The sequence below is a fragment of the Sparus aurata genome, chromosome 15 (genome assembly GCF_900880675.1).
Source record: "Sparus aurata chromosome 15, fSpaAur1.1, whole genome shotgun sequence".
In the NCBI taxonomy this organism is placed as follows: Eukaryota; Metazoa; Chordata; class Actinopteri; order Spariformes; family Sparidae; genus Sparus; species Sparus aurata.
The window spans coordinates 22,954,497-22,973,045 of NC_044201.1; the positions used below are offsets into that span (position 1 = coordinate 22,954,497).

At 43.9% G+C, this 18,549-nt stretch overlaps 1 protein-coding gene across 38 annotated transcripts in view; it reads right to left on the reverse strand.

Moving 5' to 3' along the window:
* Positions 1 to 18,549, reverse strand: part of LOC115596334 (ankyrin-3-like) — a 141,179-nt gene that overhangs the window by 88,910 nt on the left and 33,720 nt on the right. For 30 of the 38 annotated variants that reach the window (XM_030441305.1, XM_030441299.1, XM_030441297.1 and 27 more), the window contains exon 1: positions 17,916 to 18,478. The exons of 1 other annotated variant lie outside the window; for it this stretch is intronic. In XM_030441305.1, the coding sequence (XP_030297165.1) occupies positions 17,916 to 18,038 (123 nt within the window). In that variant the 5' untranslated portion in view covers positions 18,039 to 18,478. Of the gene's footprint in view, positions 1 to 17,915; positions 18,486 to 18,549 lie in introns of those variants that run through there. 7 more of the 38 variants (XR_003986882.1, XM_030441308.1, XM_030441320.1 and 4 more) reach the window with 4 other exon arrangements.

The window sequence follows — 18,549 nt, forward strand, 5'->3', positions numbered from 1 at the left end:
CAACCGGGTCAAGCGTGGCCTGGAGAAGGATTTCAATATATTTACGGGGGGGCAGAGCGGGGGAATGGCCATTCAGTCTGTCTGCTTGAAGCAACTCATTTAGATTAATAACACCAGCAGATGTCAGTGCAACAATCCTAGTCCCTACACATGAGGAGGAATGGCCCTGACAGTCAGATCATGTGACTACCTTTGAGGAGAGAAAAAAAGGAAAACAGGGAAAATAAAAAAAAAAGCTTTCTCTGCTGCTGTCTGTCTCTTACTCTGATGCAGGCTGTGCTTATGAGCAGAGTCCCTCCACCAATTGTGCTGCGTTTAGCGCGGACATGGGACACGGAAATCGATGGAGGGAGGGGGGTACGGGATGATCCAGAATGTCTCCCTCCCTCTTCTCCTTTCTGGGTTACTGCAACATGAATCTGATCCACTGAAATACAATAATACAGTAACACAGACGCCGCTCTTACACCGGCGGGGCTCAGGATGCACTCCGGTTCACGTAGATCACGCGACACAAGGATGAGTATTTTGGAAAACAGCTTGACCACCGCTCAAGCGAACATGTGGTGGTTCCCAGATGTTACACTGCACAGACTCGTAGGTGTAAATACAGCAGTTTATTTCACGGATACAAGCTGTCAAGGGCTGATGGTTAGTTCGGCTGTGCAATCTCTCCATCCGCTTTTATTCAGCCTGATGCTGTCCAGTTCACGAAGCACAATGCAATAATTACGCTAATGGAGGTGCTATTTCCTTCATAATACCGTGCTCAATTTAATGAAATGGCAGGAAAAGAAAGAAGAAAGACTCTTCACTGAAGCCACACTCTACCTTTAACATTATCATGCACACCAGCTCAAATTACTATACCAGATGGAAAACCATTATACCAGCTGCACATTATCCACAAAAACCACTACAATGACAAACTACTACACACGTCTAATTATGGTTTCTCGCAGTGCACTAACACATGTTTGAAGACTGTAATTCAGTTTAAGTGCTGCAGAAAAACTGACTGTTATTTAAAGGAAAAGTGATTTTCTGGGAAAAGCACGTTCTTGTTTTCTTTGCTGAGTGTTTCATAAGTAGATTAATTCCACTCTCATGTCTGTATGTAAATATGACACCACCGTAAGCAAATCCTTACACTTAAGACCCTGGAAAAAGCAAATTTGTGACATTTTTACTTGGAAAACGGCCAATAATTTCTTTTCATTGACTCAACTCATCATTGCAGCTCTAGTCCAATGGCAGCACTTCTAAAAGTCACTCACAAACGTTTTATACCTCGGTTGTTTATTCTGTACAAAACCTGAACCGACACTTACTCTGGGTAATGTGCCAGACTGTTTTTTGGCTGGGAGACTCAGTATCGAACCCCTTTTAACGCATTGCATACACGATAAGTCAAATATCTGGGTGAGAAATTGATGGTACACTGTGGTTTGCACATCGCTGTGTAACTGTCAGAGTTTGTAAAAGGCAACAACCAGTAAACGACTGCTGGCAGTCGGGACTATTGTCCTGCACGGCAGACAATTTTTTATCGTGGGTGGCAGCACTTTTACTTCGGACCAGCGTGAGTCCTGTAGCACTAAAACCTGTGACTGACATCCTTGTGTGCCCTCCCCGCCCTCTGTAGGAGGGTGTGTTGGCTGACCCTCTCTGACCCCCCGTGTCCGTCCATCCATCACACACAGCCGGCGCTGACTGCTCATCAAGGCTGCAGCCACGTGTGCTCACACACACACACGCACTTAAAAACAACACGTATACACACAGTAAGCAGTCTTGAACACATATTTTGTGCAGTGCAATACACACACACATACACACACACACTCATTTTGCCTACTGTGGTACATATATGCTCCCGCAGGTAGCGTCAAGGTCGCAGCTGAGCAGAGAGACTAATGACCTATAATAAGACACAACCTTGACTGATGGGTACAGTCAGTTAGCTTGGCTATAGCAGCCAAGAGAGCAGCACACGCACACACACACACACACACACACACACACACACACACACACACACACAGTACGGTGCTCTTTGCAGCTCAGCATCATTGTTCTGTATCTGCTCTCTTTACTGAGGTGGACTCTGATCTGCTTTTCTTAATTCAACTTCCTTTTATTCTGCAGTCTTATCTTATCTCTCTTTGTACTGAATGTTTCTGTTTTTCTCTTCTGGTTTTTGCTTTCAACTCTAGCCGAGATTTTCAGCAAATTATTTTCTGTTCATCTAAGTTATTTAAAGGGAAATTGCACGTATGCTCCCCTCACTACAGGAAGGAGAGACATGCAAATAAACTGAGGTCAGCATCACAACATAAAGGCCGCTCTGTGTCCTATAAGGAAGCTTTGCAGCTGTGATGTGTCAACAGCAACTCAAATGATCAAGTCACGTACGTATAGTCTCCGCCCCCACACTCAGCTCACCTTGAGGTGTCTCCTGCGTGTAACATTAACATGTATGTAAGCTACACACACACTAGCACGCATCCAGGAAGGTGCAGCTGCAGTACGAAGACACAAAATGCGGAAAACACACATTTAGACAAAGGCTATGCACACACATCTCTACACACACATCTCTACACACATCTCGCCCATTCAATCAGCCATTTGCACCACAGTGCCTCACTACACCAGATGTCGAATAGCTGGTGCCTGACACATTACATTTTCGGCATCATGGTGACATTGAATTAAACAGTCAAATCTCAATTGTGCCAACACATCCGAACGTGATATGAGCGACTGTTCAAGACCTTTAAATGCATTCTAAACAAACACATATTAATGAATGGTAAAGGTTAAGAATTCAATGGTGCAAAAGTCATCATGACCCCGTGGGAGGAAGAACAAGCACAGCTTTTTCTGTTGTTGTCGACTCTGTGTCATTTCTGCTTAGTTCCAACACTTCTTCTAATTGGTCACTTCAGCAACTTGTGTTTGTGTGTGTGTGTGTGTGTGTGTGTGTGTGTGTGTGTGCGTGTGTGTGTCTGTCCGTGTTTTCTCCTCGTGGCTGGAGCGGCCATTTGGCTGTCAGAATGGAAGGTCCCAGAAAAGTTAAAAGTCTGCTATGGGTGTCAAGATGGCTGACACACAGCTGACAACATACCAGTCAGCACACACACACACACACACACACACACACACACAGTGACAGCAACCTAGTCAGCAGCAACACTAACAACAACCTGACTCATATTGCTGCGTCTCGGCGCATCAGATCAAGCCTTGATGCTGACAGATAGCAAAGTGTGCGATTAGACGGAACTTCAGATGGACGGAGAGGACGATGACGTGTCTACTTTTACTGTAATACTGCCGTACATTATTTCTCACAGTTATCTGTGGGATTGAATCCTACAGTACTATACTGAAACGAGCGATGACTTTCAGTATTGATTAATCTGTGAACAGAAAAGTGAAGCTCATCACTTTTCCCCAGAAATCAAGGAGATGTCGTCAGATTCCTTGTTTTGTCAAACCAAGACAGGACGCAGCGCTCAGACGAATCTGATGCCTGAAGTCTGAAATCTCACTGTGCTGAACGTATTTAGATAAACAATGTTATTCATCAGAGATGGCGACATATTGTAAGCTGTCTGCTGCCTGATGCGACTGGATTAATGAGCCCACTGCAAAAACAGTTTTATCAGACACATCAGGCTACAGCTGAACTGATTAGCCAATTAATCGATAAGTGTAGTGAAAATGAACTATTTTTGATTATGATCTGAAAGGTTTCAGTCCATTTTCAAGCAAAACTGTGAAGTATTTGCTGGTTCTTGAAAGTGTGGATCAGCTGCTTTTCTTTGTCTTTTATGACAATAAACAAAGTTCTGGACTGTTGGTTTGACAAAAGGAGCCATTTAAAGACATCACTTTGGGCTGTGGGACAACTTTCTTAATTAGATTTTATCAATTTATCCTGAAAATAATCATTAGTTGCAGCCCAACATCTGGCTACTATCTGATCTGTGTAGGAGGATTAATGGGGGTGCATAGCTACAACTAAGCATAAAAAACCCTAAAGAACAGCAGCAAATCGTCACATTTGAGAAGCTGGAACCATCTAATGTTTGAATTTTTCTCTTAATAAGATACAGTTGAACTTTACGACATTTGTCAATATAGTTGTGTATAACCTCAAACCTCAAGGATCTAAAATCTAAAACCAGTCACATGTGACAACAAAGACACTATGAGCGGTGTTGCTGCTCCCTGTGAGGTTACTCACTTCCCCTCAGGTAGGAAGCGTGGGATTACTCTACTACTATGGATTTATGGTGAAACACAGATGAGACAGACCAGAAAGGAAAAACCCAAAATACCCAGTATGATATTGTAAACATGGCGATACACATCATCAAAGGAGCGGACTGGAAGTTGCTGTAGGGCTGTTCTATTTTCAACGAGATGGGCGCAGGAAGCAAAAAGAAGCACCACCACAAGAAGAAGAAGGAGCGATACTGAAAATAATGTGCCAGCTATCCATCCAGTGGCGGTGTAGAAGAATTAATAACCACATGGGGAATGAGAGAAATTGCTGTGACTCAGTCTTGTCTGAGTGTGTGTTGGTAATGAAATGAGTGTGTGAGGTGAAAGCTGATAGAGCAAAGATTAGGTTTCACCTCCATCATCAGCGCGATAACAGTCATCATCACTGCTTTACGTTTAACATTAGCGGCGCTTCAGTGGTGACACATCCCTCTTTATTCCAGGAACATGAAATGCAAGACTCATTTCCCTAAAAATGTTTTCATTGCTGATGAGTTTACAGATTATTTTCATGGTTAATCAACCAATCTGTCGCATCATTGGAGTATTCAATGTCAGAATATAGTGAAGAATGTCAAGTGGACTTATTTAATTATTTGTTTTGTCTGAACAAAAGTCCAAAAAGAACATTTCGGAATCAGTTATTTGGCAAATATTTATATTTTTGAGGCTAGAAGCAGTGAATCTTTGCTGTTACCAAAATCATTGATGGTTAGTTTTCCGGTTGATCAACTAAACAATCAGTTAACAAATCATTTCAGCTCTTATAATTGCTAAAACTACATCCCAGTCACCTATAAAGCCAAATGTGACGTCTTCAAATGTCTTTTGTTTTATCCAAATTCCAAAGATATTCAGTTTAAAATGATATTAGGTCACAAATCCTCACAATAGAGGACCTGAAACTGGGTTATTGTTGGCATTTTTTCTGGAAGAATTACTTAAACTAATTAATAACAATAAAATAATTGCTGCTAAATTTCCTGCCAGTCAACACATTTGTTAATAAACTAATTGTTTCAGTTCTAGTTCCCTTATTATTGTGTAGCTTTCTTATCCCTGCCACATCTTGAGTGGAGCTTTTCAACTTTTACTGAGGCTGGTTTGTAGTTTCTCCTCCCCTCCCCTCCCCTCCTCTCCTCTCCTCTCCTCTTCTCTCCTCTCCCCTCCTCTCCTCTCCTCTCCTCTCCTCTCCTCTCTGTGTTTTTTACCTCCTGTGTTTTTGCCCTTGCTTTACAGTATTAGTGATGGATTTCTGGCAGGAGCAGTGGGCTCTGAGGGCACATAGAGCCAGAGCACAGCATCAATCCTGAATACCTGTTCTACCCTGAGGGTAACCTCATATCACAACATGTACAGACAATACGCCTCTTGGCACCAATCATTTACTGTAAAAGAATGTTTTTTAGGCCCGCATACATAAAAAAAAACAATCAAAGGGCCTTTGAAAACATAAAGATCTGTGACCACAGTGTAATTATACAGAAAATGATCCCCCACTGATGAAAATAAGACCTTAATAGTCTGTAATAATTCTGATTAGTGCCCTTAACACCAACATCTGTTGTACTATATCACAATGTAGGGATTAATAAAGCCTCAGGCTTCACTAATTATAGTATACATCAACCGACTGGGATCCAACATAAGAGCAAAAAATAGAAAACCACTTTTCGCTTTTAATGGCAATGAAATAAACTTACAAATAATCATTGATGACAGTAATAAAAGGATGGTTTGGATCAGAGGGCAGTCATTGATTTTTCCCTTCTAGTTACTGTTGGGACAAATAGGGATGTACGACATATATCAGCCCGATATTGAGGATTTGTATCATATCGGTGATATATACTGATATGTACTCCTCTTAAGTTGGTTTGTAATCTCTTAAAAAACACAGAGAAAGAAGAAAGGAGAAGAAAAAGAAGAAGAATGCATGCTGTCGTCTTGCTTGCAACGTCAAACGGCTGGACCTGGAAAGTCATCCCAGTCTCCAGGATTTTATGTTAGCACTTCATGTTAATCCACAGATACATCAGAGGTTGACATTCGTTCTTTATGGGGCATATCTCATATTTACAGCTATCCTATGGAACTAAGCTATTTTCAAAATACAAAAATGTGAAATGATTGGTTATTTTTCTAGTAGCGGCCTTGAGACGCAGGACCTTATAGGTTATTGGTATCGGCTGAAAGAAATCCACTTTGTGTATCCCTGAGGGTGAACCAGGAACAGAGCAAGAGAACAAAAGCAAAAGGAATCAAAACTCTTGGGGCGTTTAAAAATATATAGGCATGATACAAATCACCATTTTGCTCTTTCCCCAGCAGTCTCATCCTTGAATAGTCCAATTTGATACTGTGATTCTGTTAAATCCAGGCCGGAATCCTCTCTGACCTCTCTAAATCTACCGTACAGTAACTCCACGGTGAACCCAGTTGTGTCATTCTGCCTCAGTCATCTTTCAGTGAGGACAGTTCTTCATGGGGATGATAAAATACACTTCCCTCCCTCAATATGCTTTGAGTGTTCACTGATAACACAGTCCAAACATGTTTGGCAAAGCCGCCAGTGAATAATTCAGTATCAAACGTTAAGCAGACAGAATGCCTCGCTTCTATTCTGGCCGTGCACACAACTGTTAATAAAAACACTAGAAATGCAGCCAAATACTGTACTCCTCTGGTGTGTGTGTGTGTGTGTGTCTGTGTGTGTGGCTGTGTATCATGTTCTACCGTCTAAAGGTCTATTTTTCCAATGATCTGACACGTAACAGGCTGAGTAAAAGAATACCAAGGCAACCTCGGAGCTAGAACCAACCTTTCCCCATCAGCCGGCAGTTTAGTGGATTACTGCGTTCTGCAAAGGCTTGCTTTAAAGACGTACTCTGCCAGCCAGCAGATGACAAAAGCGATCGTTTCACCGCCTGTTTTACCTCCTACTATACTACCCAGCACACCCAAGGCCACACACACAAGCACACACACACAGAGGATTTCCATGCAAAGATTACACTGCAATAAAAGACTGCAATCTTTTCACACTAAATTACCTCCTTTAAGGTGCAATGGAGTCTTTGCCTCAGGGCCAAAAGCAAAAGATAGAGTCTATATGTTGTGACAAAGTGGTATTGGGAGCGGGTATTGTAGCTGAGTCTATTAGCTGGACATCACGGGATGTTTATTGCGCTTCAGAGGGCAATAATACATATTTCAGAGAAGAAGAAATGCAGCGCACCGGAACCATAACAGAGAAACAAGAGCAGGAGGGATGGAGGTATGGAAGTATAAAGTCTGCACAATCAGGCTGGAGCATGGGGTGCATCCATGTTTTGGAGTTGGTGGATGTGGGCGGGGGTGGGGTGAATATATCTTCTCTAATCATGAATCTGGGCGTTTTTCTGTTCCCCAGGGAGCCCTGTATGCAACCCCCCCCACCACCACCACCACCACCACCCCAAACCCCCTGCTGCAACCTCCCTCTCTCCGTCCTTCCCTCTCCCTCCCCCCATTTAAGAGAGAGAGAGAGAGAGCCAACTGTGGGGAGGTGTGATTACCATCGATCTGTCCTAACACAGCCCATTTCCTCAGCTCCAGAGCCTCTGAGCTCCACAAGGCCACAGGACCACGCGCTCCTGCCCTTGCCCGGGGACAGAGGCTTTTTCTGGGGGAGAAAAATGTGATCCAGAGCTGCTGACGGAAGGTGCTGGAAAATCTGCGATTTTTTACACAAACATCTCCTTAATCAAACACATTTGTGTGCTTTCATTGTCGTCAAACCAGCCCGACGCCAAAACCGATGACCGCGTGATTCCAGTTATCGCTGCATGCAATGGTGGAGTGGCAGGTGGTTAAGTGGAGGACAGGGAGACGGCATTGTGGTGGTGGAAGTGGAGGTGGGGGGCGAGCGAAAGAAAGTAATTATCAAGCCGTACAGGCGTGAGTCCCAAGGGTCAACGGACTGGTTTGTGTGTGTGTGTGTGTGTGTGTGACAGAGAGAGAGAGCAAGACAGCACCATTTCAATTGGATAAGCTTTATCTGTGAGTGTGTGAGGAGCACCTGCCATATATGCATAAATGTACACACACACACACCCGCACACATGTCCGTGACACACCATTTGGCGCGTTTAAGAGCCTGATGGAAGAGGTCTGGCGTGGATGCACAGTAGGGGATTAATGAGTGTGATGTAGCACGAGTGTAGGCGTTGTCTCACTCTCCCTCTCTCTCACAATCACACACACACACACACACACACTCTGCTGCTTCAGTGAACAGTGAGTTGCGACTTGTGCAGAAAAAGAAAAGAAGCATTATAGTAAAAGTAGGTGAAAGAGAGGGAGAGCTGCTCCTCGGACGTCTTCCTCTGCTGCCTCTCAAACACCAACCCCAGCATCAGCCGTGGTCCAGTTTTCTATTCTCGTCTCTTTTCTCTCATTCCTTGTTTTTTTTTCAGAATGTCACCTTTTCCCCCTCTCTTCCTTTCTGCATCTCCTCCACACCTGCTCCTCCCCCCCCCCCCCCCCCATGGCTTCTCTTTCTCTCCCTCAGTCCTCGCCTCATCAAGCTCCCTTATCTCCTCCTCTTTCTTTCTCCTCTGTCTTTAGTCTCCCCCTCCTCCTCCTCCCGCCCCCTTTACATACTGTCCAGCTCTATAATCACATCATTAAGCAGCATTACTGTATCTGTAACTATGTGTGAATAATCTCACGGTGAACTGCACTAACTCCTCTCTGTCTCACCCTTTCAGAGGTGAGTCGGTCCTATTTAAATGAGACGAGTGATGGAGGTGAGTCCACGTCCGACAGTTTGCGAGGCAGCAGGCGTCGGAGACGCTTCTCTCCAACATCTGCTCTCATTTGGCAGCTGGAAACTTGAACTATGATCCTGAACCCTCTGAGGACGTCTGATTGTACAGTTTGCATTTCCGGTGAGGACATCTACAAGAATGTACTCCCATATGTGGCCGAGAGGACTTTTCACCCCCCGTTACTACGCAGGATTCAGCGATCGTGTCTCTGAGGCAAACAAAATGTATGAAACACGTGAATTGTGTTTTGCATTAACGTACAGCTCATTTGTACAGCAGCACAATTACACAACAAGCACTGGTTTATGTATTTACATGCATATTATGTTTTCTGTTCTTATAGCCGCAAGCTACAGCATATTGTTTCTGCTTTACATTAACAATTATTTTTATTACGGATTAATCAGCCATAGGGAAGCACAATTTATTGTTTCAGCATTACATGTGCGTGATGTTAACTGAGGCAGCACGTCTTACCACAACTGTTTTGCCGCTTGATACTAAAGGAAATTTTGCAGGGATCCCTAACCAATCTACAAGAAATGTCTGCCTAATGTTAAATTTTTAACTCGGATTTAAGGGTTGCAGGAGATTGTTCACTGTGAGTAGCATTCAGGCTCTGCACGCACAGCGACACATGATTATGTTTGGTCATTTTATCAATAGAAACAGGGCCTTCTTTGGTTTTCTGATACAATGCAATCCCCTCCAAAATCACCAAGAATGATTCATTCAAACAAATTCCTGTATTTGTTCATATCGCAAACCAAAATATTGCAATGTTATTTTTTATCCAATGTCACGTAGCTCTAATCTGCCAACTGTTTCCTCAGTTAATAGTTGCTGTGACTGATGACTGATGCCACTATATTGCTAGTAAACCTAAAAAACCTTCAGTTTACTATCACATGAGACAAAGAAAGGCAGCAAATCCTCACAACTGGGGTTGTGAATTAAGGGAAAGGTATGACAAAGTATATATATATATATATATATATTCAGTGATTCTAAAATTAGTTGCATATTTTCTGATGATCCACAAATCTACAAATTATTTTAGCTGTACATCTTATAGCTCATGCCAATTACGCCTATATAGGACACGTGTAGAAACACAATATTTCACATGAGAGAGCCATTGTACGGACATCTATTTCACAGATAATTACGCATGCAAAATGACATCACGTATATACATTTCTGACGTGTGAAATATAAAATGTGTTTCATATGTCGTTCCTGTCCAGTGTAAATCACGCATCCCCTAATTTTGACATCTTAAGATAAGAGAAAAGGATTAAACTCTCGTCTCCTCTCTTTCGTTCTTAAAGATGTAAGGCAGTGAAATCCTTCCCTGTATGGCATTCTCTTTTTTAAATGCCAGGATTAGGGCTGCAAGTATATGAAAAATCTGAACTTGTCCATGTTATTAAAGGGAATCCAATCCAGTGGTGCCACCAGATCAGAGGGAGCAAGATGGATGAAGAGGAGGGAGGGCGCACGTGGATTTGAAGAGCGGCAAGAAAGACGCCACTCACCTTCAAATGACCTTTAGGCTTACGATCATGCTCTCTACTCTCTCCCTCTTTCTCTTCCTGCCTCTCTAATTCTCCACATTTCCTCTTATCGCTCGCTCTCTCCTTCCCTTCACACTCCCTCTCCATCTATTAGTCCTTATCTCTTCCTCTCTCTCATTCTACCTCAATCTCTCCATTCCAACGCTTTTCTCCATCTAACTCTTCAGTGAACACACACACACACACGTTAGCCGGCGACCATGTGACTGGAGAAAAAGGATGTAAGGATGTCGCGTGGAATGCAATTTAAATCACCTGATGCACAAAAAAAAAGGGGAAAAAGATGTACCAGACCACCAACCGCAACTAGACGACATGGATTTTCTTTTTTCCCAGTAGGACAAACAAATCCCCACATACATAGGTTTCCAGTTACGAAAGCTCCCCAAAGAAATCCCATCACACACACACACACACACACACACACACACACACACACACACCATCCCCCAGCAGCAGCGCTCAGTGAGGACCCTTGAAGTGGTGGATCAATAATTAGAACAATCCTTATTACACGCTCTCATTTCCCCTTAGAGACTGGAGCTAATGTAGAACAATAGCAGCAGCGGCGTACAGTAGAGTGAGGACGCTGCGTCGCCCGTTGGTAGGATCCCGCGTGTTTCAGGGTTTCAGGTTTAATACAAGAGAGAGCGGCAAAATAGACTGATTCACTTCTGCTATAATGTGTTAGCGATTGGATCATAAGATACGACCACGTAGCGCTGTCAAGATTTATGGAGTGTTATATCTGGGTCTGAAGGTCTGTAGGTTTGATCAGTGTTGTCAGAAAGGATCACACGTTGGTTCGATGGACCAAAGTGGTGCTGCTGAGATTTTTGGGCTTGATTTTACATCACAAGATTGTTTTTTTTTTTTCTAAGGATTACATTTAGAAAGTGGGGGTTGGGAACAATGGCTCTTACAGAGTGATGCATTATGGGTTGTTTGTAGCCTTACAGTTATAATACTCATTCACTCAGAAAAGGGAAACATTTAAACGCATCAATCCTCTCTACTCAGACTTTTACTGGAGGCCTTGTTAATCTAAAAAAGGTGTGATTCTGTCAGCTGACCATTTGAATACTGAATCAGGCTTTGCTCACTGCAGCCATTCCTCGTCTTCATACTGGCCATGAAAAGATCCATAGTCCAAAATCCATAGTCCTCGTTTTGTATTTGCAAGCTTGTCTTAAGCTTATTTGAGTCTGAGTTAGTCGAATCAATCATCTTCGGAATTTAAACTTGATTTCATTAAGTCAGACTGCTGAATTATCATTTTGTTGTAGCTCTAGATAAACTTTTAAGTGTGGATTGTGTCCCCCATACATTACCGATGTCTTACTGACCAGTATGAGCAGAAGAAATAATCACAGTAGGCAAAACCTCTTTCATTGTTCACAGACATCTGATGTGTGGTCATATTCTCTGAGTCTGTTTTTAGTGTACTTTTTATTACACTCCGACCACATGAGTTGAAATGTGATGCACATTAGGAGAAACATCGCAAATGTTCTTCTCTCTGCTCTCAAACGTGCACACACCAGAAGAGTGGAAAATAATGGCGCATCACACGCTTCAGGATAATATTATTCATCGTGCCGATGGGAGCGAAGCATCACCTTACGAGATCTCATGGGGAAGCAGATGTAAACAAAACGGAGACTGGTGTGGAGCAACAGCTTTGCAGTGAGGAAAAACAAAAGGAAAAACAAAAGCATAAGTCTGGATGATTGGGGAGAAGCAGTCAACACAGGCTTTTCCCCATCACAGCTCTGTCAACAATAGCATGCTAGCTATCGTTAGCCTCAAGGGCTAGAGGCTTCACCCTTGCTTGGCACCACTGTCAGCTGTCTCTCCTATTGGCTAATGGCCAGCGTAGTCCTGCTTGAAAAAGTCCTTACATCGTCATCCAGGCTTTAGCTTCTGAATATCAAACATGTTTGAAATTATCGGGTGCTGGCTGACTCTGCAAAGAGTTCAGGATGTGTAAGACTGGATCTGTAAACCCGTCACATTACCGAACATTGCTGGCCGAACATCAGCACCGACCATGTTCCCAGACCAGATTTCTCCTGCGACTGAATCAGGGATAAATCAGTCGAAAACTCCTTGTAGTCTGAGCTTGGCTTGTATTCAAGCCTTAATTATTTTTATATTCCAGACAGTAGACATATTAGAGGACTGTCATCCTCTACTGTGGAGGAATATAAAATACCTTATTCACTAACAAGGCCTTCAGTGAAAGTCTCAAAGGACAGGATCGAGGTACAAATCTCTCTTCCGATGTCCCTTTAGTGAATGAGTTGTGTGTTGAGTTAAGTGTGTGTTCACAGTCTGACGTTCAGTCCACGTTGATGAGTGGATGTTCACCATTGAAGCTATTTTGACTGATGACTACTGCCCCTCTCAGATTCATACACACACAAGTGTTACTACAAACTGGTCAACAGCTTCTCAGTTGATTAACCTTATTTGACTTAATCACATACATCCCATTCACACTGAGCGAATAAAACTGCAATATACGCTTCATCAGTTGTCATTATTTCGTCTCACAGAAGCTTGGCAGCCTTCTCAAAGTCACGTTCGGCAGCCGTCCAGCCGGTGGCCATCTTGATGGTGAAAACATTTTGTAATACAGGGAGGAGTTCCCAATGCCAATGCAATTAGCTGAGGCATGCATGAGCGCCGAATTCATTAACCTCCATCTTTTATGGGCTGGCGGGGAGGGGGAGGAGGTGAAGGAGTAGGTGGGTGGAAAGAGGAGGGAAGCAACACGCGTGCCGGCTTTGTTTCAGCCAAACCAGAAAGCGAATGGAGAGAAATGAAATGGAGGGAGAAGCGAGACAGAAAAACAGGAGAGAAATCCATTAAAATATGCACTGATATTATGTTTTCTCCCTGCATGCCTGCCTGCAGCCTGATGACTCTTTTCCCCACGGTTTGCTTTTCCTCTTAGGGCCGGGCAGACTTTGTTGCCATGGGCTTGTTCTGAAGGCAGCGCAGGGCTGAAATCCAATTTCAACACTGCCACTCGCCTTCCAGCAGTCATTTCAAAGTCTTGCTTTAGATTCACTGCTGTGATCCGGATTCTAACCTCTAATGAGCGGTGATGATGGAGATAAATGATGATGACATTCGCCACAGACGTGCAGGACGTGCCAGTGATCTTTGGAATTTTTAATGAAGTGGATCAAATTTCGCTTTCCCCCGTTGTAAGTTTTGCTTTCAGGCCTTCAACACAGTCAAGACACAGGTGCACAGAGCTGGGAAAACAGGTGCAGAGTTTCCTTTGTAGATAAAACACCATCACGTTAAGACTGAAATAAAAAGCTAGCACATGGCCCATATAATCTCTGAGAGAAACAATAGGTACTGTGGCGGCGCACAGGGTGATGTGTAAAACTGGGACTCGGCAGCAGGAAACCTGCGCTTTGCTTAGCTCGCTCTCTCTCTCAGGGAATCCATTGGGGGCTCCTGGCTCTAGATAATGTCATTAGAAGTAAAGCAGCTTGGAGAATTTATGTAACAGTGTAACGGGGGTTTCCCGCTCGTCTGACCACTGCGGCGACTGAGTTTTTCCGCTGACTTTCTCTCAGGTGTGCTCTCTTCTCTTTTCCTTGTCTCTCTCCAGTAAAACATCCCGCTATCCCCACGCCGCTGATGGTAAGAGCCCTTTATCTCCCTCTGTGCTGCTTTCCTGACGCTACACACTGCAAACACGCACACACACTACACGGAGTTGTCAGGCATCCGTGGCAGGGATCCCTCCCCAGACAGCCCCCGTGCTGTCAGATAAAAGGCCTCACGATGAGCTACTCCTCATCTCCGTCACAAGCGCGTAGTCGATGTCTTTTTGATACTCAGTTACGACATCTGCATCCAAAAATCACTCCCTATTTACTATACAACCCTCTGAGTGTAACACGTATTTACTCATAGTGGCATCAAAGATTTTCAAAATGGAACAAACAAAAGTGATGTCAGGAGCTAATTTCAGCTTACAGTCCCACAATGCAATATGTCAAGTTAAATAAGACAATCTTTGAGGTATTTGTACTTCCAGTCCACTACTCTTCTTGGGTACACATAGTACTTTTTACTCCACTACATTCATTTCCTTGCTTCAGTTACTCGTTACTTTGAATATTCAGATCATTAATGCTTAATTACTATTTGGTATTGGAGCACATATTTGAATTAATCAGATTTATTGGCAATCTGACAAGAAATAGATTAATTCCTGGAGTGCCCTGGTAGCTGCACGTCCTCCTCCCTCTCTCTTAAATTTGTCCTGTCAAATAAAGCCATGAAAGAAAGGAAAAACATTCCAATAGAATAAATCCTAAATATGAGATCTTATAATCAGCCTGGCTGATTATCAGTCGCTCTCTGATTAACAAGATAGCAAAATCTCAATTCACTGCTGAGTGTGGTTAGAGAGGAGTGAAGGAATGAACAAGGGAGTGACACGGCCATTGTGTCAATAGACCGCATGTTATGTTATATTCTGATTTTAATGTAAACACGGTGGTACACTGCAATATAAACAGTATTTTCTGGTAACCTTATAGCTACAATCTGTTACACAAATGGAAACAAAGTCTCAGCTCCACTAGTGCTCAAAACACAGCACTGCAATCCGCTATCGCTGCCAAGCTGACTGACTGGCGGATCATTTAATAAATGAACTGATGCTACACAACACTCCAAAGTAATTAGGTTAATTATCACTGTTTTCTGATGAAATATTGTTTGACAACAGCGGGGGGGATCAGGCTTCTATTATATCAGAATATGTTGCAGCGGTTCATGACACATACGGTTACGGCACCCGCGGGTGACTAATGCAAGTGGCAAGACATACCACTCTGCATTTACAAGAGCTCTCTATAAACAGTTCTTACCTGCTCTACCATCTAAATATAGCCTCCGTAGAGCCGTGAAAGCTGTGAGTCAAAGCGGTTTGTTGCACAGTTCGCACCAAGGAAACCACACGAGTTTAGCAGCGAGACAGAAATAAAAGGGTTTTGAAGCCGCGTGATGAAGCCTTTTCAGTCATTCATTTGTTGTGTCGCCTGTGACTTTAATGTCCTCTCATCTCTTAATGGTCTTTCTGCATGTGCCACCCTTATATCATGTGTCTCGATGACACCGACACCTCTCATGTATTGTGCGACACAGTGCGAGCTGGAAGGCCACCAACAGGGGTAAACAATGCACGAGCAAGGACAGCCACTGAAAAAAACAACAGCAGAAGGAGGTGTGTGAGCAATACAACTACTGTGTATCAATATGTGTGTGTGTGTGTGAGGTGGGGGGGGGGGGGGGGGCAGAGAGTGACCGGCAGCCGTGACCTAAAGTTCACATCTCTCAACAAAACAGTGACGAACAAATTAACTTCAGCGTTTGACTTTTGTTTTGGTACAGTGTATTATTCAGCGGTAGCAGCGGGAGCCAAACAAAAGCGCTAATAAATAATACAAAAAAGTCAAAGAGAGAGGTACCTGAGCGAACGGGGAGAACCGAAGCCAAAAAGTGAGGAGACAAAAGAGACACGGGGAAACAAAAGGGACAAAAAAAGAGACAGAAAGACAGAGAGTGTGAGGACAGAGGGAAGGACGCAGGGCGGGCCGAGGTGAGAAGAGAAAGTTTATTATCCTCATGGATGGTGCTGTGCACCGTCCAATCAATACAAGCCTCTCCTCCCTCCTCTCCTCATCATCTCTGTCTCCTGTTCTCTTCTATGAAACATGACCCTTCATAAGGACCATAAAACCTCCTATACAGATCAGCATCTCAGACACATAATTCCCACACACGTGACGCACACAAACACAGAGGGAACGGCAAAGAGAGGCGCACTCCTGATCTAAAACATACTTAGCCGTACGGAGAAGTTGATACATGAATTCGCTTGACCTTATGAATCTATTTTCGTTTCTCTGTTTTGGTCGAGAAAAGATTAGCTCGCCTCTCGTCTATGCTGAGGTCAAATAACGTTGCGGGCAGCATAATTCAAAACCAGGCACCCATGGGCGCAAAGTGCACTAAATGTCACTGTTATTGAACAGATCTTTCACGGTCAAATCTCCCCACATTCAATACACAGAGTGCAACACTAGAACATTCCAGGCAGAGAGGACTTTGTATGAAAACCTAACTGTGGATTCGAAAGTGAACTTTTTGTTTTTCTGTTTACTTATTCCGTGCCGCCTCATGTTGCACGGGTTTGACCCACTGCTCTGCCCAAACTAAAGAGCTGACATGCCAGAGAGGAGGAAGAGGAGGGCGACCCATGTGTATTCCAGTTCCCCCTCCATCATATGAAAAGCTTTGTCATCAATAAATCAGTCGTATATGCATTATACATGGCTGTCTGTGCATCCGAGCACACACACAGACACACAGACGCACACATACAACAGCCAGGAACACACAAAAAAACCTAATAAAGCACTCGCATATTTCCAAAACCATGAAGAGAGTGTAAGAAGAGTTTTCTTGCCTTTCGGCCTGTTTGTCCTGTTTCCTAACATGTGCTCTATCACGTATTAGCATGACCTCACGCTCTCTGCAGCTCCCTCCACTGTTTAATTTGGTATGAAGCACACAATGAGGTTGAAATACGCCACCAAATCACATCCATCACAGGCTGATGACAACAACTGACCACCTCGTTCCCCCATTGAGACCAAAAAGGACGACCAAATATGTTAGGGAGCCCCGTGAGACGTATTTTTAACGAAAGACGGACGATATTAGAGTCAAAGCGCTCCATGTGTCCATACGGACATCATCTGGAGATGGACGGCTGAGATCATCGCGCAGAAACAGGTGAAATTGTTTGTCTTACTTTGAGCTATCGCGCACGAAAACACACACGCACACACACACACAAACACTTTGCATGCATGCCGATGGATACACACAGAGAGACGCCCTCGTGAAAAAAGAGAAACACGCACGTTCTGCTCACAAGGTCAAAGACGCTCCTCAGACTCCACATGTGTCTTGATTTATATGCACGGACATAAACACGTTACATTAATCTATGCACGTGTGATGAGGCAACCTCCGAGCTGAGTTGATGAAGGTAGTCAAGCTGAGGGAGATGTAGAGATACACACACACACACACACACACACACAGAGTCACGCTCCAATGATGCTAGCGGAGCGGAGCAGATGAAGCCACCAGCCAGCCAGCCAGCCAGCCCCTCGTCTGTTACCTTTCTCTTTTGTTCCCGGGATGCTGCTCTCCTGCTCTTCCTCCGCTTCTCCTTCTCGTCCTCTATTGCATTCACATCCACTTCCCCCCGATTCTTCTTCAATTGGGAGGCCGCGTGAGCCATGATAGGTAATAGAAAAAATTGTTGAAGCACCACACACTACACACGCGTGCCTCACCTGAAATCCCAGAGAAGTTCAGGGGCTGTATAGTGACAAAACCGGGATCTCAGAGGAAAAAATCGGGGTAGAAAAGGAAAGGGGGGGAAAGGGAAGAAAAATGCCCTCCTTGAAAAGGAGAATGGAGAAGAGTAGGGTATCTTTTATGAATGTGATATATGTATATCCTGTGTGTCCTTTTCTTTTGGTTGTTGCTCTGGGTCTGCTCTCTCTCTCTCTCTCTCTTTTTTTTTTTTTCTAAAGTGATGGAAAGACGGGAGAGAAGAGACAGCAGCTTCTCCTCGTCTCCTCTTCCTCCTCCTCCTCCTCGTGTGTCATCCGCTGGCAGTGTGAGAGGAGCGCGTCCAGGAGAGGTGAGGACAAACCGGATGGAAAAGAAAAAGAGACGCGAGCATCACCAGCACAGAGGTGGAGGGAGGGAGGAGAGAGAGAGAGAGAGAGAGAGAGAGAGAGAGA